The sequence below is a fragment of the Apodemus sylvaticus genome, chromosome 1 (genome assembly GCF_947179515.1).
Source record: "Apodemus sylvaticus chromosome 1, mApoSyl1.1, whole genome shotgun sequence".
Taxonomy (NCBI): domain Eukaryota; kingdom Metazoa; phylum Chordata; class Mammalia; order Rodentia; family Muridae; genus Apodemus; species Apodemus sylvaticus.
The window spans coordinates 199765607-199793013 of record NC_067472.1 but is presented as its reverse complement, the minus strand read 5'-3'; the positions used below and the strand labels follow the sequence as shown (position 1 = coordinate 199793013).

At 41.4% G+C, this 27407-nt stretch overlaps 1 protein-coding gene across 1 annotated transcript; it reads right to left on the bottom strand.

The window, feature by feature from the left end:
- Positions 1-4491: 4491 nt before the first annotated feature.
- Positions 4492-5442, bottom strand: LOC127683696 (vomeronasal type-1 receptor 2-like). Its single transcript, XM_052180969.1, has one exon. It carries the CDS (start codon positions 5440-5442, stop codon positions 4492-4494), a length of 951 nt encoding a protein of 316 aa, XP_052036929.1.
- Between the last annotated feature and the right edge of the window lie 21965 nt (positions 5443-27407).

The following is a 27407-nucleotide window of genomic DNA, read 5'->3' as shown; positions in this document are numbered from 1 at the left end:
CCTTTGTGATTTTGTAGCTGTTTCTACTTCTGTTTTTTAGATCCAGGATGGTTTTGCTCAGTTCCTTCATTTGTTTGTTTGTGTTTTCCTTTAATTCTTTAAGAGATTTTTGTGTTTCCTCTTTCATGACTTCTGCCTGTTGACTCAATTTCTCCTGCATTTCTTTAAGTGATTTTTACGTTTCCTCTTTTTTGGCTTCTATCTATTGACCCATATTCTCCTGAATTTCATTAAGTGATTTTTGTGTTTCCATTGTAAGGGTTTCTAACTTATTCATGTTCCCCTGTATTTCTTTAAGAGGTTTATCTATGTCCTTTTTTGTTCCTCTAGCAGCAGCATGACCAGTGATTTTAAATCCAAATCTTGTTTTTCTGGTGTGATGGGGTATCCAGGACTTTCTGTTATTGGAGAATTGGGCTCAGATGCTGCCATATTGCCTTGGTTTCTGTTAGTAACGTTCCTACATTTGACTTTAGCCATCTAGTTCTCACTGGTGTTAGTTGGTCTTGATGTCACTGGGTGGTGCTTCAACCTCCTGTAAGCCTGTAAGGCTATTTCCACGACACTGGATGACTGGGTTTCCCCTGGCACAGATTGCTGATGTGCTGCCTTCCTCTAGTGTGCCATTGGAGCCCTGCTGTGTCTTGCCCCAAGGAGTGTTATACTTGGATTGTGTCAGTGAAGCTGGTGTTCCCTGACTGCTCTGTCATGGAGCAAAGATGGTGGCGGGGAGTCCCTCCAAATGCTGATCACCCTATAGGGCACAGGACCCACAACCAGCTGACACACAGATGAAACGTCTATCTGCCCAGGTCCTGGGCGCAGGCAGACCCCTGGTGGTTTGCGACCCCAGAGATCTTTTTTTTTTTTTTTTTTTTTTTTTTTTTTTTTTTTTGCAGTAACATGTTAGTGAGTTTAATATGGTTTTCTTTTTTTTTAAATTTTTTTTATTTGCTATAATTTATTTACATTTCAAATGATTTCCCCTTTTCTAGCCCCCCCACTCCCCGAAAGTCCTGTAAGCCCCCTTCTCTTCCCCTGTCCTCCCTCCCACCCCTTCCCACTTCCCCGTTCTGTTTTTGCCGAATACTGTTTCACTGAGTCTTTCCAGAACCAGGGGCCACTCCTCCTTTCTTCTTGTATCTCATTTGATGGGTGGATTATGTTTTGGGTATTCCAGTTTTCTAGGTTAATAACCACTTATTAGTGAGTGCATACCATGATTCACCTTTTGAGTCTGGGTTACCTCACTTAGTATGATGTTCTCTAGCTCCATCCATTTGCCTAAGAATTTCATGAATTCATTGTTTCTAATGGCTGAATAGTACTCCATTGTGTAGATATACCACATTTTTGCATCCACTCTTCTGTTGAGGGATACCTGGGTTCTTTCCAGCATCTGGCAATTATAAATAGGGCTGCTATGAACATAGTAGAGCATGTATCCTTATTACATGGTGGGGAATCCTCTGGATATATGCCCAGGAGTGGTATAGCAGGATCTTCTGGAAGTGAGGTGCCCAGTTTTCTGAGGAACCGCCAGACTGATTTCCAGAGTAGTTGTACCAATTTGCAACCCCACCAGCAGTGGAGGAGTGTTCCTCTTTCTCCACACCCTCTCCAACACCTGCTGTCTCCTGAATTTTTAATCTTAGCCATTCTGACTGGTGTAAGATGAAATCTTAGGGTTGTTTTGATTTGCATTTCCCTAATGACTAATGAAGTTGAGCATTTTTTAAGATGCTTCTCCGCCATCCGAAGTTCTTCAGGTGAGAATTTTTGTTTAACTCTGTACCCCATTTTTTAATAGGGTTGTTCGGTTTTCTGGAGTCTAACTTCTTGAGTTCTTTATATATATTGGATGTTAGCCCTCTATCTGATGTAGGATTGGTGAAGATCTTTTCCCAATTTGTTGGTTGCCGATCTGTCCTCTTGATGGTGTCCTTTGCCTTACAGAAACTCTGTAACCTTATGAGGCGACCCCAGAGATCTTAAACTCGGGATATCTCAGTACCTGGTGCTGCCTTTCTGCTCCAGCAGGCAGCCTACTTTATCCAAGCTTAAGTAATCAGTCTTAGAAACACATACAAACAAGCAACACTAACTGGATTTAGTAGTTTACATATAAATGCAATGTGTATATGTATGTATAAATATATGTATATATTAGTGATAATTATAAAAGAAGAGGTCATGAATTTGAGAAAGAGTAGGTTGAATAGGAGACTGTGAGGGCCCAAGGGGGAGGTGGGAAAGCTGTAAATGTATTACTAGGATTTTCTTGGCAGACACTCTACCCCAATTCAAGTTTGAATACCTAAAGTTGTGTTTAGTTGCCAGTGGTTGCAGATGACCTTAATTTGGGTTATGTAAGGAAACCTTCAGCCAAGATAGAGAAGGTCTTGGCTATAAGAGGTCAAAGGATTTCAGTCAAGAAGAGATTGTTGAAAATGTTTTATTTGGATTCATTGCAAAAGTATGGGTGATCAGACCTAGAAAGACAAATGCATGTTCCTAGCTCCAAATCCTCAGATCAAATAGAGACCATCACAGAAAGCCACAACTGATCACAGTGTAGAAATCAACAGATTGTGGGGAGCCCTGCTCCAATGGCTACAATTACATCACAGCTCCTGCATTTATGGTTTAGGGAATATTGTAGAAGAGGAAGTAAAAGACTAAGTGTCAGAATACCAGTAAGTCTGCTGTGAAAGAGACTCATCTAGAAATGGCTATATGATCAAGATGGATACAATGAAAATATCAATGGACCCAGTAACATTGGGGCACTCTCATGGGGTACTGCTCCTAGACAAAAGCTTACATGCAACTAAGGACTGCTTGAAGAAGGAGAACTAGCATCTTCCAGGGATGAACTCACTTATTTGTTGTCCAATGCAGAGTGGTCATTATACTCACAAACAACATAAACAGATTTATCAGATTGGATTTCTATATATTGGTACATATACATCCATAAACACACACACATATGTATATGTAACAATCATAATGAGAGAAAAAGGTGCTATCAACTTTTGAGTGTATGTGGGGTATGAGATGGATGGCTTAGAGGGAAGGTTGTAGGGCGGGTCTAGAGGAAGGAAAAGGAGGTGGTAATATGATGTAATTCTATTGGTGGCACATGCCTTTATCCCAGGATGTGGGAGAAGGAGGCAGACAGATCTCTGTAAGTTCAAGGCAAGCCTGGTCTACCAAGTGAGTTTCAAAACACCCAGGGCCACACAGAAAAACTCTATCTTAAAAAAACCAGACTAAACCAAGCCAAAGTAAACCAAACAAAAACATCTATGTTGGGGATAATGTATGGGTGTAGCTTCTGACATTTCCAGATGAATTGCACAGCAAATTCTCTGATCCTCTGACTCTTAAAATCTTTCTGTTCCCCTTCCTTGAGCTTTAGGTGCAGGATTTATGTTGTTGGTACATCTGGTGTGACTGGGATTCACTATTCTGCATTTTGTTTGGTCGTGTCTTTTTTGGGTATGGTCTCCATCTATTGTAAAGAGAAGTTTTCTTTATGCAGCGTGGACCCTTAAGGGGGCTTCAACCCTACACATAGAACTATGGGTAATTAAGGAATGTTGAGAGTAGGAGAAATGATCTTCTCTAGGGAAGAGCATACCAATTGTTTCAGTTACAATCGGTTATTCAATACCAATACCAATAATGAGTCACGTTATAAAGAGTAGACAGCATTTATGAATTTAGGAATACCTGCCCCCATCTGTATAACAACAATTAATGAAAGAAGAAGCCATGAATTTGAAGGAGAGAAAGAAGAACCATACACAGCAGGGTCTGGAGGGAGGAAAAGGAAGGGCAGATGATCTAACTATGCCATAATTTCAGATATTGAAGAAATAACTAAAACCATACTAAAATAGTACAAATAATTATTGGTGACTCAGAGTCAGCTGTGGTACAAGGATGACTGCCAGCTGTTCCCCATGAGTCCCGCCCACAGCAGTGTTTGTGGAGCTGGGAGCTAAGAAAAGGAAATTCATTTATCCAATGTTTAAAAGTTGTTTCTTGGAACCCAAAACATAAAATGCATAACCCAAGCTCCAAATAGTATTTCAAAATTTTGATTAGAAGTATTTTAATAGAGAAAACCTATATCTGCTGAGGTCTGTTTTGTGACCGAGTATGTGGTCAATTTTGGGGAAGGTACCAGGAGGTGCTGAGAAGAAGAAAAATCAAGAAAGAAAGTGTTATTCAAAATATTTAACATATATTCGTTTTGGACAAAATGTCATAGTTTGAGTAGGTAATAAATTTTAAAATTATTAAAATTATGTGTATGGATTTGTATTCAAGAAAGCTGTTAACTACGTAAAATTTTAATACTGTACAGAATGTTTGAATTATAACTAATATCATTTCTGGTATTCAAGATCACATTCAAATTCTTTATTCCACGAAAATCACAAGACAGTGTTTTAATGTGAAGAAAGTGTGGGTTTCAGTTCAGCCATGGAGTGAACTCTGAAAACAGGTCATTCTCAGTACAGAAAATGAAGAAGTAAATTGCAAAATAACTTTATTATTCTTCATGAGTAAAAAAGGGCAGATGGTTGGATAGCTTGTTACAAAAATCGTATTAACTGACTCCAATCTTGGAATTTTTTCTTTTGTATAAAAACTATAAAGTGTGATGGAGTTGTTCAACCAATAAGTTAACACAAAGCAGCTCACCAGAGACAGGATGCTGTGATTGGCTTTCTGCTCAGGAGATGGCTGGGAGGAAAGGCTTGGTCTGTGGAGATGTTGAGTTGTTTTGCGGTGTCTGTATAGGAAAATCACCATGTAGAGACTGGCCCACATCATGACAGCCACATAGAAAAGATCATGAGTGATAATTAGGCTAAAAAATGATCCTGAATCGTGGCTCCCAAATTTCTTGTTTTGACAGTAACCATGTGAATATCCACGGCCAATGTAAGTATAATTGTTTTTGGCTATTACCATGTCAAGCATATACCCGTAGATAAGTAGGTTAATAAGCCAGGAGCAAAGTAAGGAAGAAAGAATCCATGTGGAGAGTCTAGGCTTCAGCCAGGAGGCCCACTTAGAACTGCTGGGAGTGATGGTGATGACTTGGAATGTGCTTAGAACAGAGGTGGTGCAGATGGACAGACCCCGGCTGACTCTGAATGAAAACAAAACTGCCTTACAACCAACATCGTCCAGAAAATTGGGTACTCTAAAGGAAAACATGATATCTTTAATCAATGTGAATATGATCGTTGACATATTAACTATTGTCAGATGCATGAAAATGGAATCTATTAACTTCTTAACATGAGGTCTGAAGAAGAAAATGTATACATATAACATTAACAGTGATGAGTTCCCTATGACACCAAGACAAAACTGGAATATGAGAAAGATCTGTATGATGATGTCACTCGGAAGCATTATGATGTGGGTCAGGTTAGTTAGTTCTAGTGTACCAAATAAATGGACTGTATTTTAAAAAATTTTAAAAATGATGTTTGTAGGAAAATATACTGATTGACAGCTCAGGAGCAGAGAGAAGTGATGAAATGTCCAACACTTTCCCTTTCTTTCCTTTTTTCCTCCTCCTCCACCTCTCACTCCTCTTCCTTCTTCTCTTCCTCCTCCTCCTCTTTCTATTTGCTTCTTCTTTTGGTTTTTCAAGTCAGAGGTTCTCCATATAACTACAGAACTTGCTCTGTAGACCAGGCTGGTCTTGACCTCACAGAGGTTCACCTTCCTCTATTTCCCAAGTGCTGGTATCAAAGGTATGCACCATGACTGACTGGAGAAATGTATAACTCCTTTCAATGTTAGGTCCAGAATTGACATGTTAGCAACTTCATTCCTTGGATTCTTGACCATCTTAGAGGATAGAATAAAGTGTTGAGAATAATAAAGGATTGAATAAAACCAAATTCTGTGAATTCTGTTATGTCAAGCAGGAGGTTATGCCGACCTATGTGAAAGCCAAATTTTCATGTTATGAGGGATTTAAAAAGTATTTATTCTATGTCTATGAGTGCTTTTCCTGCATGTCTGTGCATTATGTACATACCTTGGAATCAGACCCTGGATCTCTGTAAGAGCAGCTAATGGTCTTTAACTGTTGAGACATCCCTCTAGCTCCAATGCATTTCTATTCACCAGTCAATACTATTTCTTTAACCTAAGTATCAATGTTTTCATGTTTACCACAACATTTGCTTCTATCACATATGTAGTAATGTGTGTACTTGACTTTAGTGTTTGGCCTGCACACACATTTCTGTTAGCTCAGCGATGACTAAATTCTAAGTCTTTCCATGTGGGCCTCTTTGCCTCTCATTCTACTCTGCAGGCCGACCGGCAATGTTCTGAGGCATTTCATTTAATTTTACCTATTTATTTTGCTCACCACGTAGAGCTGAGCAGCCAATAGGCAGAACACCAAGGCCAGGGTGAGACTACACATCCCACAGTATTGAGCACATCTTCACAAACATGTGTTTTCTGTGGTATTTGGTGACCAGATCAATCAGGCTGGTTTTGATTGATAAACCCACTCTAACAAAGATTTGAATATTTTGTTCTTTCAACATCTGGATGCTATTTCCACTTGAAGGTGCTTTTGTATTTGTGTTATAGAGGCAGATTTCTCAGGGCCACTGATATACAGAGAATAACAATGACACAAGATTCATGAACTTTGACTTTGAACCTCACAACATTGTTCTGTCACCCATGTTCTGTGGATTTGGGTGTATGTGTGTGAAGTTGCTGTATTTTAGACTCATTCTTCTACTTATATAATTGATTTTGTTACCTGAAATACAAACCTTTATTCTTTGTAGGACATCTATGGATTCCTCTGTCTTTTTTTTTTATCGTGACAGGGTCTATTAGACTTATTCCAATGTGTTTGTCTGATATTCTCATTTCACACAGTGAATCTCTGCTTCGGCACCATTCCCTAGTAAAGGCAAGATATTCTAATGCAGGGGACCAACATTTGAGTTACTTAAAGAATGAGCTGTGTTGGTACAATGCCTATCTAAGAGTAATAAAATTAATTGTTAATTTTGTATCAATATACAAAGATTTGCACCAATGCAAGGTTTAAACTTGTATCAATATATAAGTTTTGCACAAATGTAAAAACACACAATTCAGTTTTGTATTCAAATTTAGAGATTTTTTTACCAATGTAAGATTATGTCTATAAAGTGTTTTGTTCAAGAGTAAATTTAGCAGAATCATAGGACCAGAGGTGAGGAGGATGCATCATCTGTCCCACCACTGGGAGTAGTTGGGAAGAGCTGGACCCAGGCAAGCAGGAACTCAGCTAGACCAGTGGCATGGGTTCAATCCAGTCTGTCTGGGCTGGTGCCCTGAGCAGACTTTGGGCGCAAACTCCTCAGCCAATCCCCCAACATCCAGAGGAATCTCAACTCCCAGGAGCTTTTATATGCCCAGGCTCACAAGATCACAGGATTCCAGGAGCTTGGTCACACCGAGATCTCAGGGTCCCAAAGGCAGCTTGACTCCCAGGAGCTCAGACACACCCAGGATCTCAGGATCACAGGATCCCAGAATCACAGGACCACAGAGACAGCTTGACTTTGAGGAGTTTTGATACAATTAGGATAAGAGGAGCCTTCAGTCAGACATAGCAAGGGCAGGTAACACTAGAGAGAACCAGATGGTGGGAGGCAAGCATAAGAACATAAGCAACAGAAACCAAGGTTACTTTGCATCATCAGAACCCAATTCTTCCACCATAGCAAGTCCTGGATATACCATCACATTGGAAGAGCAAGATTCAGGTCTAACATCCCTTCTAATAAGAATGATAGAGGACTTTAAGAAATAAAGAAATACAGGAGAACACAGGTAAGCAGCTAGAAGCCCTTAAAGAAGAAAGACAAAAATCCCTTAAAGAATTACAGGAAAACATAATCAAACAGGTGAAGGAAATGAACAAAACCATTCAGGATTTAAAAATGGAACAGAAACAATAAAGAAATCACAAAATGAGGCCAATCCTGTAGCTAGAAAACCTAGGAAAGATGTCAGGAGTCATAGATGCAAGAAACAACAACAGAATACAAGAGACAGAAGAAAGAATCTCAGGTGCAAAAGATAGTATAGAAACCATTGAAATAATAGTCAAAGAAAATGCAAAAAAAAAATGGAATATTTTTCCATTTTCAGAGGTCTTCTTTGATTTCCTTCTTCAGAGACCTCCTGTCACATAATAATCAAAACAGCAAATGCATTAAAGAAAGAAAGAATATTAAAAGCAGTAACGGAAAAAGGTCAAGTAACATATAAAGGCAGTCCTATCAGAATTACACCAGACTTCTTGCCCGAGACTGTGAAAGCTAGAAGATCCTAGGCAGATGTCATACAGACCCTAAGAGAACACAAATGCTAGCACAGGCTACTCTACCCAGCATAGGGAAAGCGAGGGATGGTAGGTGGGAGTAGGTTGGGTGGAGGAACATCCTCATATATGTAGGGGTAGGGATGATGCATTAGTGGTTTTCTGGGGGGGGGGAGGAAACTGGGGAAGGGAATAACATTTGAAATATAAACAAAGAATATATTCAATAAAAAACACAAAAGACATGAGGTTGGAAGGCAGATGTCTTGGTCTGGGCAGAGTGGGAAGGGTTCTTTGGGTTAGATATGCCCAACATACATTGTATACATGTGTAAAATTTTCACGGAATAAACAAAATCCTAAAAATGCTACTGGAGCTGCTAGTTTGAGAGTCACAAATAGTTGTTGCATGGATTTTGGCTTATGTGTAGGATAGAATTTCCAAAGTGGAAATATTTGAGTTAGAGATAGGCCCAGTGCAAGGAAATCATGTGCAGTCACAGTAAAGCAACAATCATTTGCCTTCAGGCACCTGTGCATTAGGTAATAAATGTGGCCATGTAACTAACATTAAAGAAATTACCACCAATGGTTTAGTTTGCTTTTCTGTAAAATTCTATGACCACAATATTGTGTTATAACAAAACATCACAGGACTGGAAAGCCAACTCTGAGAATAAAGTGCTTGTCTTGCAAGTTGCAGAAAGTGAGTTCAGCTATCAATCCCCAATGTAAGGTTGAATGTGTTGGGCTGGCAGGGTGGTGACAGGTGCAGCCCTGAAGCCCACTGACCAGCTAGTCTAGCCATCTGATGTACTCCAGGTTGAGTGAGAGGTCCTGTCTCAAACAATTTGGAGGAGACAGAAGAAGACACATGATGCCCATGTCAATCCTTACACATGCATGAACAAGTGAGCACACACATACATGCACATGCCTCACACAAAAGAAAGTGAAAACCCTCCTGATTCCCAGCAACATAAAAATGAATGCAAATCTTGGCAATCACATAATGAAAATAATCCATTACTAAAATAACCTGCAGTGTGTCTCCTATAGGGATGTGTGTGTAAAATAGATGAGATGTGAGAAAGTGATAGCATATTTGAGAGGAAATTTAAAATGAAATCTAAGGTGAAGGAGTTAAATAAATAAAAGTAGAACAATAGCAAGCAACAGACATACAGTAACAATAAATCCAAAGCCACTATCATGTAGAGAATACGCTAACGGTAGAGACTGCACTGTTGTCCAGAAGGAAAAACACAGCACCAGGATTTACAGTTGTTTACAGCAGCTGGGAAACTCTTGGAATTAATGTCTGTTAGAAGATTACATTAGAAATGTGCAAAATTCTATAAGACAAAACATTCTTCAAAGGAGTTTAGAATTGTAAAACTCCAGATGGGCATTGTTCTCATGAGACTGAATCATTGGATCAGATGCAAAAGTATTAACAAAGGAACAAATGGGGGGTGAGGTGGATCAGTGGTTAAGAGCACTGGTCGGTCTTCCAGAGAGCCTGGGCTCCATTCCCATCACCATAGGGAGGCTCTTACCTGTCTGTATGACCAATTCTAGAGGATCAGACACCTTCTGCTGGTCCTGGAGCACTGCACTCATGTGCTTCACAGACATACATGTAGGCAAAGCAACATACACATAAAATACATGAATCAAAACATTTTGTTGGTGCACGCCTGTAATCCCAGCACTCTGGGAGGCAGAGGCAGGCAGATTTCTGAGTTTGAGGCCAGCCTGGTCTACAGAGTGAGTTCCAGAATAGCCAGAGCTATACAGAGAAACCCTGTCTCCCAAAAATCAAATCCAAAAAACCAAAAAAAAAAACATTAAAGAAGAAAATATATTTATGGAGTCCAAGAGAAGTAATGTACAAAAAAGTAAGAAAGGAACAGAAAAATAGGAGAAAAGCATATCTGAAAAACAAAACCAAACCCCGAAAGTGTAAGGTACTGAAAGTGTAGGAAATGGAATGGTAGACTAGAGGAGAAGAGAGACACAGTGGGAAGGTTGCCATACCTCCTCTCGCTCTGAGTGTGGAGTGCTACAAACCCTTGAACAGGGCAGGGTGAATCCCAGACATGAAGCATCACAGGCACGAAGTGTCTTGGAAAGGCTGCCCAACAGGAGCCATGACTAAATAAGGGACAGGGTAGGAGGACTCTCCCTCCCATGGCGTCAATGACCTTGTTTACTGTGCATCATTTTAATGCACTCCAAGGAAAACATTACTCTCCCAGATACAATGTGATTCTCATGGTAATTGATTAAGCCAAGTAAATAAGAGCTCATTCTCTGCCTGAAGATGTGCGTTTTCCCAAGTTGAACGACATCAGAAAGGAAACTTTACTATCTAGAAAGTCATTAAAAGTTTTCAAGCAGATGATCCACTGTTAATTCACAATTGTATTGTTCAGTCTTCAAATCTTTGTGCGATTTCTCTTGCTACTTATTTCTAGTTTTATTATACTATTATCTGAAAAGGTGCAAGTGATTACACTGGTTCGTTTGTCTCCCTTTATATTATTATTAGCAGTATTACTAGCATTATTATTATTAATATCATGTGTGTCTGCATAAATGTTGCCAGCATGCTATATGTGCACCACGTGCATGCAGTGCTCATGGAGTGCAGGAGAGGGATTTAGATTCCCTAGAAGCGGTAACAGATGGTTGTAAGCCACCATGTAGGTTCTAGGAATTAATCAAACCAGGGTCTCCCGGAAGAGCAGCCAGTGTTGTAAACCACTGGGCCATGTCTCCAGCCCCCTCATCTCTAATTATTAATTTGGATCTTCTCTTCACATCTTTTTATTACTTTGGTAAAAGTTTGTCCATCTTATCCTGGCAGTGGTGAAACATGCTTCTAACCCCAACACTCAGAAGTCAGAGCAGGTGGGTCTGGGTTTGAGACTGACCTGGTCTATAGACCTAGTTCTAAGAGAGCAAGAGCCAACCAGAGAATATCTTGAAACAACAATAACAACAACAGCAACAACAACAGCAACAATGAAACAATAACAACAACAGCAACACAAACAAATCCAAACCAAAAACCAAAGCAAACCAAAATAATTGTCAATATTGTTGACTGTTCTCAAAGAACCAACTCTTTATTTCAGCGATTCTTTGTATTCTTCCTGTTGTTTCTAGTTCATCATTTCTGCCCTGAGTTTGATTATTTTTTTGCATATTACTCTTTCTGGCGTTATTTCTTTGTTTTGTTCTAGAACTTTAAGGAGTGCTGAAAAGTGACTTGTATGGGATCTTTCCAGTTTTATTTATTTATTTATTTATTTATTTATTTATCTATTTATTTATCTATCTATCTATTTATTTATTTATTTACATTGCAAATGATTTCCCCTTTTCTGGGTCCTCACTCCCCGCAAGTCCCATAAGCCCTCTTCCCTCCCCCGTTCCTCCATCTACCCCTTCCCACTTCCCTGTTCTGGTATTCCCCTATACTCTTGCACTGAGTCTTTCCAGAACCAGGGGCCACTCCTCCATTCTTTTTGGACATCATTTAATTTGTGGATTATGTCCTGGGTATTCAAAGTTTCTAGGCTAAAATCCACTTATCAGTGAGTGCATACCATGATTGATCTTTTGAGACTGGGTTACCTCACTTAGTATGATGTTCTCCAGCTCCATCCATTTGTCTAAGAATTTCATAATTCATTGTTTCTAATGGCTGAATAGTACTCCATTGTGTAAATATACCACATTTTCTGTATTCATTCCTCTGTTGAAGGACACCTGGGTTCTTTCCAGCTTCTGGCTACTACAAATAGGGCTGCTATGAACATAGTGGAGCATGTGTCCTTATTGCATGCTGAAGAATCCTCTGGATATATGCCCTGTAGTGGTATAACAGGGTCCTCAGGAAGTGACCTGCCCAGTTTTCTGAGGAACCACCAGACTGATTTCCAAAGTGGTTGCACCATCTTGCAATCCCACCAGCAGTGGAGGAGTGTTCCTCTTTCTCCACATCCTCCAACACCTGCTGTCTCCTGAGTTTTTGACCTTAGCCATTCTGACTGGTGTGCGGTGAAATTTCAGGGTTGTTTTGATTTGCATTTCCCTAATGATTAATGATGTTGAACATTTCTTAAGGTGTTTCTCAGCTCTCCGAAGTTTTTCATGTGAAAATTCTTTGTTTAGCTCTGTACCCCACTTTTTAATGGGGCTGTTTGGTTCTCTGGGTTCTACTTTCTTGAGTTCTTTGTATATATTAGATATTAGCCCTGAGTTTGATTATTTCTTGCATAATACTCTTTCTGGTGTTATTTCTTTGTTTTGTTCTAGAACTTTAAGGAGTGCTGAAAAGTGACTTGTATGGGATCTTTCCAGGTTTTTTTATGTAGGTACTTAGTATTATAATCTTAGAACTGCCTTCATTGTATCCCATAAGTTTGGTTATAGTGAGTATTTTTATTCAATTTTGAAACATTTTAAATGTTTTGATTTATGTATTTGCTCAGTTTCCATCATCATCATCATCATCATCATCATCATCATCATCATCATCATCATTTTGAGACAAGTCTCTTTATATCGTTGTGGTTGTCATGGAACTCGCTCTGTAGACCAGGGTGGCCTTAAACTCACAGAGACCATCCTGCTTCTGCCTTCCAAGTTCAGGAGTTAAAGGTGTGTACCCTCTTGGCCCTAGTTTCCACAACTTTCTACTTTTTCTATTGTTTATTGCTGTTCAAACAATATGGAGTCAGATAGGATGCAGGGTCTTTCTGCCTTCCTTCCTTCCTTCCTTCCTTCCTTCCTTCCTTCCTTCCTTCCTTCCTTCCTTCCTTCCTTCCTTCCTTCCTTTCTTCTTTCTTTCTTTCTTTCTTTCTTTCTTTCTTTCTTTCTTTCTTTCTTTCTTTCTTTCTTTCTTTCTTTCTTTCTTTCTTTCTTTCTTTCTTTTCTTTTGTTTATTTTTGAGTCAGGGATTCTCTGTGTAGCCCCAGCTGTCCTGGAACTCACTCTGTAGACCAGGCTGGCCTCGAACTCAGAAATTCGCCTGCCTCTGCCTCCCAGAGCGCTGGGATTACACATGTGAGCCACCACTGCCCTGCTCACGTGCTCACTTTTTAAAAGGACTTAACATTTTCTTATTTTTTATTGTATATTTTATTTATTTATTTATTTTTATTTATATTTAATTGGATATTTTCATTAGTCACATTTCATGTTATCCCCTTTTTGGTTTCCCCTCTGAAAATCCCTGTCCCATCCCCCCACCCCGTGCTTCTGTGAGGTTGTTTCCCCACCCCCCACCCACTCCTGCCTCCCTGCCCTCCCATTTCCCTACACTGGGGCATCAAAACTTCACAGGACCAAGGGCGTCTTCTCCCATTGGTGTCTGTTGAGGCCATCCTCTGCTACATATATGGCTGGAGCGATGGGTCACTCCATGTGTACTCCTTGGTTGATGGCTTTGTCTCTGGGAGCTCTGGGGGTTCTGGTTGGTTGATATTGTTGTTCTTCCTATGGGCTTGCAAACCCCTTCAACTCCTTCAGTCCTTTCTCTGACTCCTCCATGGGGACCCTGTGCTAAGTCCAATGGTCGGCTGTGAGCACCCTGAGCTATCCATTTCTTCTGTTTTCGTCTCCTGAGATTCTTTCTTTTAAGTCTTGTAGTCTGTTGGTGAGGTTAACCTTGGAGATTTTTTGTTTGAAATCCTAAAATTTTCATTTACACTTTTACTTCAGTTTGGATTTTCTTTAGCGAGTTTATTTCTACCTTTATATCTCAAATTACTTTCATTATTTTATTTTATGTTATTCAACTATTTCTTTGTGTTTTCACAGACTCATTAAGAGATTTATATTCTCTTCAAATTCCTTGAACATATGCATCATAGATATTTTGAAGTCCTTGTCTACTGCTTCCACAAATTGCAAATCTCAGGCCTACTATACTGGGTCATGGTGGGAACGTATTGTTTTGTTAATTCATGTTTGTATTTTGAGCATGTGGATTTATGATGTTTGATGTTGATATCAGTCTTGTCTTTGTTGGGTGGGTTTTCTCTTTGATTTCTGTTGCCCTCTCTAGATCCTAGGCAGCTATAGAGACTGTGGAGTCCTTGGTAAAGAACCCTTCTGTAAGTCAGTGTGTGGGAGAAAGGGAGTGAGATCGGTTATGAGGAAATACTAAGAAGGGCTGTGGAAAAGAGGTAGGGGTATCAAGTCTGCACCAAGAAGTGGAGTACGCAGGGAGTGGGCGTGTGGTGGGAAGAGGGGATCCTGCAAGCAGCCTGCTACAGGATCGGGACACAGTGTGATGGAGAATGGAGAGAACAGTGAGAATCTCCTTCCTGAATCCCAGCCCAGTGTGGCCCTGGGTTTTTCTGAAACTGTTTCTGCAGATCGGTGGCTGACAGACAGAAATGAAGATGGCAGGAAGGCAAGGCTGAGAGGCTCAGCAGGAAAGAGCTAAGGTGGGACTGACAGGCATTTTACTCTTAGGTTACCACGATTCGGAGTTTTCTCCTGGCTTGATTCTGAGCATGCTCGTTCCTATTGCATATAAACTTTTGTTTCTTGATATTGTATCTTACTACCTTAATTAAAGTTATCAAAAATATGGAGTTTTCTAGTAAATGCCTCATTAAGGCATTTTAATTATAAATTCATGTCATCTGTGAACAGGGCTAATTTGCCTTCTTTTCAATTTGTGTCTCTTATTTTTTCCCTCATTTCTTAATACTTTGTCAAAGACTTCAAGCACTGCGTTTAGTAAGAGCTGATTGGTCACCCCTGGCGCATTTCTACTTATTATTCTTATTATTAATTTTTGATAAGGTCTCTTTATGCAGCCAAGGATATCCTGGAAGTCATTAAGTAGACCAGGCTGGCCGCAAACTCACAGAGATCCACCTGCCTTTGCCTCCCAAGTGCTGGGATTAAAGGTGTGCACTACTGTGTATAACTTTATTTTTGATTTTATAGGGAATGCTCTTTTTCTCCTTTCTTTCTTTCTTTCTTTCTTTCTTTCTTTCTTTCTTTCTTTCTTTCTTTCTTTCTTTCTTTCTTTCTTTCTTTCTTTCTTTCTTTCTTTCTTTCTTTCTTCCTTCCTTCCTTCCTTCCTTCCTTCCTTCCTTCCTTCCTTCTTTCTTTCTTTCTTTCTTTCTTTCTTTCGTTTTTTTTTTTTTTCCCCGAGACAGGGTTTCTCTGTATAGCCCTGGCTGTCCTGGAACTCATTCCAAGACCAGGCTGGCCTTGAACTCAGAATTCCACCTGCCTCTGCCTCCCAAATGCTGGGATTAAAGTTGTTTGCCACCACCAACCTGCTTTTTCTCCATTTATTATAATATTGACTATAATAAAGCTTGTTTCTCTTATTCCTATTTTATTCATGGCTTTGAGAGGATGTTGAAATTTGTTTAAAGATCTTTCTGCATGTAGTAAGTTCATGAAATGAATCTGTGAGCTCATTTCATGTGTTGCATTATTTCATTGACTGTGTAAGCTGAACCATTATTGTTTTCCTGAGACATACAGGAACCTAAGTGCATTTTATATATGATCCTTTAAGATGTGGAATAGGATTGAAGACCCAGAAATGAACCAACACACCTATGGTCACTTGATCTTCAACAAAGGAGCTGAAAACATCCAGTGGAAAACAGATAGCTTTTACAACAAATGGTGCTGGTTCAATTGGAGGCCAGCATGCAGCAGAATGCGAATTGATCCATCCTTATCTCCTTGTACTAAGCTCAACTCCAAATGGATCATGGACCTCCACATAAACCGTGACACACTGAAATTAATAGAAAAGAAACTGGGGAAAACCCTTGAGGACATGGGCACAGGGGAAAAGTTCCTGAACAGAACACCAATAGCTTATGCTCTTAGATCAAGAATTGACAAATGGGACCTCATAAAATTACAAAGTTTCTGTAAAGCAAAGAACACCATCAAAGGACAAAAGGGTAACCAACAGATTGGGAAAGGATCTTCACCAACCCTAAATCCAACAGAGGGCTGATATCCAATGTATGCAAAGAACTCAATAAGTTAGATGCAAGAGAATCAAATAACCCTATTAAAAATGGGGTTCAGAGCTGAACAAAGAATTTTCACCTGAAGAACTTCGGATGAATGAGAAGCAACTTAAGAAATGTTCAACATCATTAATCATTAGGGAAATGCAAATTAAAACAACCCTGAGATTTCACTTCATGCCAGTCAGAATGGCTAAGGTTAAAATCTCAGGAGACAGCAGGTGTTGGTGAGGACGTGGCGAAAGAGGAACACTCCTCCACTCCTGGTGGCGGGCATATACCTAGAGGATTCCCCAGCATGCAATAAGGACACATGCTCCACAATGCTCATGGCAGCCTTATTTATAATAACCAGAAGCTGGAAAGAACCCAGATGTCCCTCAATGGAGGAATGGATACAGAAAATGTGGTGCAATTACACAATGGAATACCATTCAGTTATTAAAAACGATGATTTCATGAATTCTTTGGCAAATAGGTGGAACTAGAAAATATCATCTTGAGTGAGTTCAGTGAACCACAAAAGAACACAACATGGTGTGCACTCACTGAGAAGTGGATATTAGGGAAAGAGTGTGGAATACACACTGTACAACTCCTGGACCACCTGAAGCTCAAGAGGAAAGAAGACCAAAAAAGTGGAAGTTTCAGTCCTCCTTAGAAGGGGGAACAATTTAATAGTGGGACGTAGAGCGTGGGAAGTACTTGGAAGGAAGAAAAAGGAGAGGGGGGAAAAGAGGGGTGGAAGCAGGTATGGGAGGAGATGGAGGAGATGAACAGAGGGTCAGGACATTGAACAGAGGGGGATTGAACAGTTGAACAGTGGGGGATCCCGGGGAACTGGGGGTGGCAACCAGAAAGTTCCATATGACAGGAAAGCAAGAGCCTCCCAGGACCCTTCAGGGATGAAATTAGCTGAACTGTCCCACAAAAGGGGAGGGAGAACCTGAAGAGACCATATCAGAGGTTAGGCACGGCTCCTCGGTTTAGGGATGGGGCCACCCATCTCCAAAATTTTAACCTAGAATTGCTCTTGTCTAAAGGAAACACAGGGGCAAAGAGTTCAAAGGAAAGGCCATCCAGAGACTGCCCCACCTGGGGATCCATCCCACCTGCAGACGCCAAAACCAGGCACTACTGCAGATGCCAAGAAGTGCTTCCTGACAGGAGCCTGGTCCAGCTGTGTCCTGGAGGCTCTGCCAGTTCCTGACCAATATAGATTTGGACGCTCACAGGGAACCATCGGACTGAGCACAGGGTCACCAATGGAGCAGATAGGGGAAGAACTGAAGGAGCTGAAGGGGCCTTATGTGACACCAATGGGAGGGGAAGCCCTTGCTCCTGTGAGGGCTTAATGCCCCACTGCAGAGGAATGCTAGGGCTGTGAGCCTGGAGTGGGTGGGGGAGCACCCTCATAGAAGCAGGTTAAAGGGGGATGGGACAGGGGGTTTGCAGAGGGGATATGAGGAAAGGGATAACACTTGAAATATAAACAAATGAAACATCCAATTAAACATTTTTTATGGAATTCTCAAAGCAAAAATAAAACAGTATTTTGAAATGAGTTCCTACACCCTCAACATCATATTTTCCAATACAAATCTCAGATCCCTTAAGAATTTGCAATATACAGACTTGGAGAGGTGACTCAGTGGTTCCAGGCACTGGCTCTTCCAGAGGGTTTGATTCCAGCACATAAGTGGTTTACTCATAGGTACCTAAACTGTAGTTAGGGCGTCTATCGCCCTCTGCTGGTCCCTGCAGGCATTGCAGGCACATGTTTTACATACAAATGTTCATGCAGAACAGGATCAATAATACTAAAAGTGATGGAAAATTAAATAATTCATACAATATGATTCTTTCCACTTAAAATAAAAAAATTAAAAGTAAAATCAAAACCTAAAAGTAAAGCCAAAATGAAATGTTCAAATTAGTTACCCAGGAGTAAAGAAAATGTGACTTGATATTTGAAGTACCCGTTAAAATATTAAGAGTCATTTGCCTGTGGCAGAGGAACTCCTTGTCGGTCATCAGTGGGAGGAGTGGTCCTTGGTCATGTGAAGGCTCAATAGATACAACAATAAAGGGATATCAAGGAGGGTGAGGTGGGAATGGTCGGGTGGAGGGATATATACTTGGAGCAGGGCGTGGGAGGAGGGGTTGGGGTTTTCAGGGGGGGGGAAACTGGGAAAGGTTTCACCATTTGAAATGTAAATGAATATTATAAAAAAGAGTTATTTGCCATGGAGATATACATTACATCATACATACATTACATCATACATACATACAAACATACATACATATACATATATAATTTCATGTTCTTTATAGCATGTGTTTATCAGGAATATTTAACACAAGAATTAGAGAAATACTTTATTATGATAGGAGGGAAATTCACATAAGGGTCTAGAAGAAACAAAGTATGTTACAGGCCCGTCTAATCCCTTTATGGTGGGCAAAAGCAAAATTGACCCTTTGGCATTATGTCCTCTATGAAGCATGGAGAAATTCAAAGCACACTGTATGGGCAGGAGGCACATGGACCTCCTAAGATTTTCCTACTTCAAATGTTACAGCTCAGAGGGGAACGTTGTCCTGGCATCCAGGAGGCAAGGAATAAAAAAAAAATCACATTGCACTATAAACCTCACACAAGAGACGTTTTGGGAAAGACCCAAGAGAGTATCTGCCTGTGCTCGGCTGAGAAGCAGCAGACACCTGAGTGAGGGGGAGGCTTATATATGGTTTCTTGGAGGTCAGATCTGCAGGGTGGGGATTTGTGAGATTTTGAGTCAAGCCCAGAGATTGATGGGTAAGTTTTCAGGCTCAGGGTCTGGTGAGTTTTCAAGATCAGGGATTGAAGTGTTTAGAAAGTTTTCAAACCCAAAGTGGGCACCACACTCTTATAAGTAACTGTTTGCGTGTACTGTGTAAGAAAACCCAAATTGGACTTGGGTGAAATTGTATTTTGGGATGTCATTGGTGCCTATCTAGGGAGGGGGTCAAGAATCAGTTGTTTTCATCTTCCAAGGAAACTTAAAACTGTAGGTTTGTTGAATGTAAGTTTGGGGAATGTGCGTGGAGAACCTCTTCACAAGGTCCTTAGGTTCTCTGAGTAGACACTTCCAGATTAGATGCTTCAGATTCAGAGATGTATCCACCTTCAATGCAAATAAGCCACTGGGGATGAGTCTCATGGGAGAGTGAGGGTGCATGCAGGTGGTCTTGGCTGTGTCTTACTCCTGGTGGAAGGGCCTACAGTGCTTCGAAGCCCAGCCATGTTCTGTGGAGAGGCCCTGCAGGGAGGTGTGTGGGTGCAAAGGCAGACTGCACCTCTTTCTTTCTGCTGGCAGCTCATGATACAGCCTATGGGTGACCATGAACTTACTGAGAGACCGTTCCGTTGTAGTAGACTGTGAGCCCACTTTGGGGACACTATTACAGAATACCCCAAGCCACCTCTCACGCTGGTGTGTAGCTCCAGGGAGCCCAGAAGTATTTTCTTCTAACTGTTTGTGAGGCCCCTTAAGTAATCACGACTAGTTACTGTTTATCCTTCCACCTGGTACCCGAGTGCTTTCTTTTCTGGAAGTGTCCTAGACTCCCCTTAGAGACAATGCCACTGCCTCTGCAGGTGACATAGCGTCAGCCACCTGGGGGCTTTACTCCGAGGTCCAGTTCCTGTTTCATTGGTGTCAGACTGCAGCTGTGCACTGTGAATGTAGCTCTGCTCCCTGTGTCCACAGCTGTGCAGGTCAACCTGTGAGCCTCCCTGGGGTTCAAAGTCCATAGTCAAAGGTACAGTGAAGATTCATAAACTCCCGCTTGTGAATATTGCTCAGATCCAGGCTTTGGCCTCTTAGCCTTAGACTGTAGCCTGCTCTCTGCGGAGCTGGTCCACATAGGCTGCTGAGAGTTGGCTAGGCTGAGGGACAGTGTAGAGACGTGAGGACGGGACGAGGATGGTGGGGTTGAAGTTTGAGTTCCAGGCCAGCCTGGCTTCTAGAAGGGGTAGCAAGAAAAGTAGAGCAGTGTTGAAGGGGAGGGGGAGGGAGAGGGAGGGAAAAAGAGAGAGACTCTGTTATAATTTAGGAGGTAAATTATCTATCCAGAATACTGAAAATCAGACACATCCCTGTTGAGACCAAGCTGGGGAAGGAGGCTGCTCTTCCTTCACTAAGATGACAGATGCTGAAACTTATGAAAGGGTTTGCTTTCAGAATGACAGCCCTTCATGTAGTCCTGTTAGGATTGGACAGATGCATGCAAATTGCTCTAAGATAATCCATAACTCAGAGATCTCCCTGTCTCTGCCTCCAAAGTACTGGGATTATGGGCATGGGACACCTCTGCCCAGGTTCAATATCATATCCATAGCATGAGATAGTTTTCTCTTTCTAAGCATTCTGTTCTGTGTCTTTCCTTTGATGCTTGAGGTCTCTGGTTCTAGTTGTAAAAACAACCAAAATTAAATGTTAACAGAGGCAAACCAATGTTTTTTTGTTTATTTTGTTTTGAGACAGTTTCACTATGTAACCCTCACTGGCTTGGAACTCACTATGTAGACCTGCCTGGCCTTGAACTTTGGATTCTCCAACTTCAACTTACTGAGGGCTGGAATTAGAGGTATGTGACATCATGTCTAGCTACTGCTGATTAGGTTGTTCAAAAAAATTACTGTCACCCTTTATTTCCAGCACTCAGGAGGTAGAGCCTGACAGACCTCTGAATTTGAGGCTAGCTTGGTCAACAGATTGAATTCTAGGGCAGCCAGAGCTACAAAAGAAACTGTGTCATGAGAAATCAAAGATAAATAAGTAACATAGAATATATTGTTTACTAGCAAAATGTGGTAAGAGATGACTTTAATTACAGTTCTGCAGAGGCAGAGGCAGAGGCAGAGGCAGAGGCAGAGGCAGAGGCAGAGGCAGAGGCAGAGGCAGAGGCAGAGGCAGAGGCAGAGGCAGAATCAGAGGCAGAGGCAGAGGCAGACATTGGGATCTGTGTGATTTAGAAGCCAGCTTGGTCCACATAGTGAGTTTCAGACCAGCCAAAGTTACATAGTGAGACTCTGCCTCACAAAACTGGAAATAAATTAGTTTCCCCTTATTTAGTATCTATGCTTGTGTGCGGATATGTGGGTGTGGGTGTGACATGGTGTACAGGTGGAGGTCAGAGGACACAGGTGGAAGTCAGTTCTGTCCAGCCACCCCGTGGGTACTGGGATCAAACTGAACTTTGTTAGGCTTGGGAGTAGACCTGGCAACCGGCTCTTTGTTGACCTCTTGAACCAATCATGTTCCAGAAAGCAGAGTGTGTGGTGAGTGTCCTCCCTGACCATGGGATGTTTATACATGTTTCTTTTCTTTTCTTCTCTCTCTCTTTTTTTTAAAGAATAAATTTATGTATATGAGTATACTGTCTCTATCTTCAGACACACCAGAAGAGGGCACCAGTACCTGTGGTTGTGAGCCACCATGTGGTTTCTGAGAGTTGAACTGAGGACCTCTGGAATTGCAGCCAGTGCTCTTAATCACTGAGCCATCACTCCAGCCCTTACACATTTGTCAAAACTCTGTACTTGCTTGCGTGCTGTCCCTTGGAACTGAAGGCACTAGAGTGACATGTGGGAATTGGAAGGGAGGAGCTCAATGCTTCATCTCTACAAGGTTCCACTGAAGCCTCTGTCCTGTGCCCTCAGTGTCTAGAGAATGTTCCCTCTGTCCTGAGAACGGAACAGGATCTGGGCTTCGCAGTCTGTTTGTAGAAATGGCTGTCACACCCTGATCAGTCAGGGCTTGTGGTCTTGTGGGAAGGCCCTTAGTTCAGGGAAGTCTGGAAGAAATAACTCTCCATTTAGGATTCCATAAGAATGGGGACTTCCTTGTTCAATAGTTAGGCAAATGGATGGAACTAGAAAGTGTCATCCTGAGTAAGGTAAACAAATCACAAAATAACACACACAGTATGCACTCACTGATAAGTGGATATTAGCTCAAAAGCTCAGAAAGACTGTCTTACCTGGGGATTCATTCTATAAAGTCACCAAGCACTGACACTATTGTGGATGCCAAAAAGTGCTTGCCGAAAGGAGCCTGATATGGCTGTCTCCTGAGGGGCCCTGCCAGAGCCTTGAAGATAGAGGCAGATGCTAGCAGCCACCCATTGTGCTGAGTACAGAGTCCCAATGGAGGACATTGAGAGAGGACTGGAGGAGCTGAAGGGGTTTGCAGACTCATGGGAAGAATGACAATGACTGCCAACCAAACCCCCAAGGGCTCCCAGGGACTAAGCCATCAGCCAAGGGGTACACATGGTTCCAAGTACATTTGTCTTGGAGGAATAACTTGTTGGGCATCGATGGGAGGAGAGGTGCTTGGTCTATGAAGACTTAATAGATGCCCCAGTGTGTTGAAATCCCGATGGGGTAGGTGGGAGTGGGTGTGTGTAGGGGCATCTTCATGGAGGCAGTGGGAGGGAGGATGGATTGACGGTTTTCTGGGAGGGGAGACACAACAAAAGCGTATAACATGTGAAATGTAAATGAAGAATATATTCAATAAAAAAAAAGAAAAGAAAATATCATCCTGACTGAGATAACCGAGATCTAAAAGGACATGCTAGGTATGTACTCACTGATAAGTGGATATTAAGCAAAATGTAAATACAAACAAGATACAACCCCCAGTCCATAAGAAGTTGAACAATACTAAAGGAGCATGCTTCAACCCCACTTAGAAGGGGGATCACAATAATCCCAGGAGGCAGAGGAATGGAGGGACCTGGGTGGAGAGGGGAGGGGGAAGGAAGCAGGAGCAGGTATGAGGGAAGACAGGAGAGAAGGCCAGAGGGCCAGAAAGATGAACAGAAATATGCAGCTGCCGGGGTGGGGTGGGGTGGGGTAAGCGGAACCTCTAAAAATTGCCAGAGACCTGGAATGAGAGAGGTTTGTAGGATTCATTGGGGGTGACCTTATTCAAAATGCCCAACAGTGGGGAGATGGAACCTGAAGAGACTACCACAGGTAGAGAGACAGGGCTCCCAGTGCAAGCAAGGATGGTGTAACTAACCTAACGTCAATTTTTTTTGATTCAGACTTGTTCCTGTGTAAAAGAAATGTAAGTACAAAAATGGAGCAGAGATGGAAGGAAAAGCCATGCAGTGACCAACCCACCTTGGGATGCATCCCTTGGGTGGGAACCAAACCTTTACCTATTACTGATGCCGTGTTGTATTTGCAGACGGGAGCCTAGCATGCCTGTCCTCTGAGAAGCTCTACCAGCAGCTGACTAAGACAGATGCAGATACTTACAGACTGCCATTGGACTGAAGTCAGGGATCCCATGGAAGAGTTAGGGGAAGTAGTGAAGGAACTGAAGGGGATGGCAACCCTGTAGGAAGACTAACAGTATCAACTAACATGGACCCCTGGGAGCTCCCAGAGACTAAGCCACCAACTAAGGAGCATACATGGGCTGGTCAGTGGGCCCAGGCACATATGTAAGAGAGGACTGCCTTGTCTGGCCTCAGTGGGAGAGGATGCACCTAATTCTGTAAAGACTTGATGCCCCAACGAAAAGGGATGTGGAGGGATGGTGGAGAGGAGATGTGGGAGGCAAAGGCAAGGGTGTGGGGTGAAGAACTCTTAGAGGGGGAAAGCGAAGGAGGCAATACTTAGAATGGAAATAAATAAAACAATTTATAGATAATAAACAAACAAACAAACAAACAAACAAATAAATAAATAGGAAAGCTATCCTGGGATTCCCAATAATATCTGCATTATTTATATATATGTATTATGCATGACTTGCAATACCTCTGTTCTGCCTTGTAGTCACTCAGAAATTGGGTACCCACATTACCTAGTGTGATCTTGGACCTGAATATTCCTTTCTTTTTCCATTTGTCTGAATTCAAGTACTTTTTGAGAATTAATCATAATGAAGACTGCTATCTTCCTTGTTGCAGTCCCTAAAGTCAGAGTAAAGTTTTGTTTAAATGTAATACGGGATCTCTTGCAAGTATCCTTTGCCCTTAATTTCCTGATACTTATTAGTAGTAATTGAAAGGATAGTTGAAAGAAGAAAGACTGATGATCTGAGCTGCTTCTGCTCTCTTCATCTTGATCATACCACTCTGGAAATCCCGCAAATTAATCTTCTACAGAACAGTAATTTTGAAACATTTTAGATAATTAGAGAGTACTTTGTTAGACAGGCAACACCAGAGTGATCGGCACTTGGAAAGGGTCCCCCAGCATCAGCCATCTTCGCTCCTGGACTGACCAGACAGGCAACACCAGGTACACAGAGATATCCCGAGTTTAACATTGCTTGGGACACAGCCAGCCAGGCTTCTGCCTGTGCCCAAGGCCTGGACAGCTCTGCAGGTCATCTGTGTGCCAGCCTGTCCTGGGTCATTTGCCCTGCAGAGTGATTAGCACTTGGAAAGGGTCCCTACAGCATCAACCATCTTCACTCCTGGAAGGACCAGATGGGCAACACCAGGTACACAGAGACAACCCGAATATAATATTGCTTGGGGCAAGGCATACCAGGGCTCCAATGGCACCCAAGAGTAGGGCAGCCCATCAGCAATCAGTGCCAGGAGAAACCCAGTCATCCTGAGGTACGGAAATAGCCTTACAGGCTCACAGGAGGTTCAAGCACCAGCAAGTGACAACAGGACCAACTAACACCAGAGACAACCAGATGGTAAAAGGCAAATGTAGGAACGTTACCAACAGAAATCAAGGCAATATGGTGTAGCCGCCAGCAGCTACATGTAAACCGGGTTACCTGTTGAGAGAATTTTGGGGTCATAGGGAAGAGCGGCGAAAAGAACGTACGGCCAAGTCAATGTTCACTGATCAAAGCCGTAAACTTTAATGGCGCCGGACCTTTTAACAGTTCGGGCAAACCCTTCCCCCCAGACTCCAGGCTGAGTTCCGGTGGAAGTTGTCTAGCTTCTCTTGGAGGTCTTCGTCTTGACTGCTCCGGCAGCTGGGTGGGTCACCTGTTTAATTCAGGAATCCCTATACCTGGAGGAACAATGAACTTGACCTTTACTACGTGCACTCCACCCTAGGTGGAGCAGGATCCTGGCTAACTGGGAGAAGTTAACCTTGACCAAAGTCAAACTCTGACCAAGTGCAAGACTGCCCCAATATGGCTCTGTACATGTCCTCCCTTTTTTTATTAATTTGAACACGAGGAGGTAGAAAACAAGTGGATAAATATCCTTCATAAGAAGGCGGGCCTTAACCAGGAGGGGAAGCATTGACCGTAATTCCTCTTAAATATTGTATAACGTCTTTTTCAGAGGAGGGGTAATAGGCTCCCTTATTATTTTAAGGACAGCCTCTCGACGTTAACCCCTATGCAATTAGGTGTACTTCCTGGGGACTCAGAAGCAGAAATTCACCTCCCCATGCAGTGCTTTGCCTCGCACGTCTCGCTGGTACCCATGTTTGTTCAAAAACAAACACACATAGATCTGAGTTCTATGTGGCTCCCTCTTTGGAGATCCACTTGTGTAAGTTTTGAAGCCAGGGGGGTCTGCAAGTGTCTTTAACAGACATGTAATCTCTCCATCCAGGTGAGCCTGGGTGGAGACAGCCAGTCTGCTTAACAGACAAGGTCAAGAGTTAAAGGTGGAATAGGATTAACTTGTCCCAGAAGTATCCAATTCAGTTGTAAATTAACAACTTTAAGGACACAAAGCTTGGCCTCTGAGGTAGGAGAGGTAGCCTTGTGAATCAAGAATTAAGCTGTTACTTCTCAGGAAAAGTGGAGACTATATGTTAAATTAACACAGCTGGCTGAAGATTGTTAGCCATCTTCAAAATTGGAATCTTCAATATTGGAATTATTTCTAGACCAGTCTATGGTTGAGTCAGCTGAACACAATAAGGAGAAGTCATTTTAACTCTTCTAATTAATTTTTCCTAAGCTAGCATAACAGTCTCCATGTTCTGTCCCACAAAGTCTAAAAGCTTGAAGCTAGGCAATTTATCTAACCTGGGACATTTAACAATTGAGGTAAGTCAAGAACATATACCCAATATAGCTCTTATGTTACCATGGTCTGGGCATTCAGCAAGCACAGTCAGCATATCTTCTGCCGCATTCTGTGGAAAAAACAGAGGACATGCCTTCTCCCCCAATATTAAATCAGGATCATGGCATATGTTAGTAAGTGAATTCCTTCATTTCACCTAGACATCAATATGTCTAATTACAAGATGTCATATACATTTAGCAAGGAGTTTCTTGACATCCAAATTTTAAATTTTTTTTTTTTTTTTAAACATGCAAGCATAATTTAAATTATATGCACAGGGACACAATTTCCCCTCTTTTCTTTCTTCCAAGAAGATATTGTTTTATTAATTTAAGTTGGAACACAAAGTATAAACCATAACATAGGCAATAACTATGTAATTATATAAAATATAGTTGCTTTTTCTGTTAGAGCAGTTGCAACTAGACAGCCTAAAAATGAATCATTAGTCACATGTACATATTTTTTTATCTTTTAAATTAGAAATATGAATATCATTTATCTGTAATAACTAAGTCCTCTAGGATTAACACCATTACGTGGTAGAAGTAGAAATTGAGGACATCAAGAACAAATCTTTATAATTTGATGTGCACAAAATATAAAATTATTTCAAATACCTAAAGGACAGTCATTTAGAGAATATATCCTTTGTTCTTAGAAATTTGAATCACATTTGTACAAACTGTAGAAATTAAGAATTAGCAGTATTAAAAATGGACCAATTTTAAGCAATTATAAACCATGAGCTATGTATATCTACTATTATTAAAAGCTTGACCTTTAACATCTTAAAAATAGCTGCTATAGCACCCAATTCAGGTATCTGTGTTGAAGCAGGGAGAAACTTAAAGGAATAAACATGTGATCTGATAGTACAAATTATCTTTTGGATAACAATTATTAATTTT

Excerpts from the sequence above, each read along its gene's own strand:
- LOC127683696 (XM_052180969.1), bottom strand. The coding sequence starts at position 5,442 with ATGCTTCCGAGTGACATCATCATACAGATCTTTCTCATATTCCAGTTT.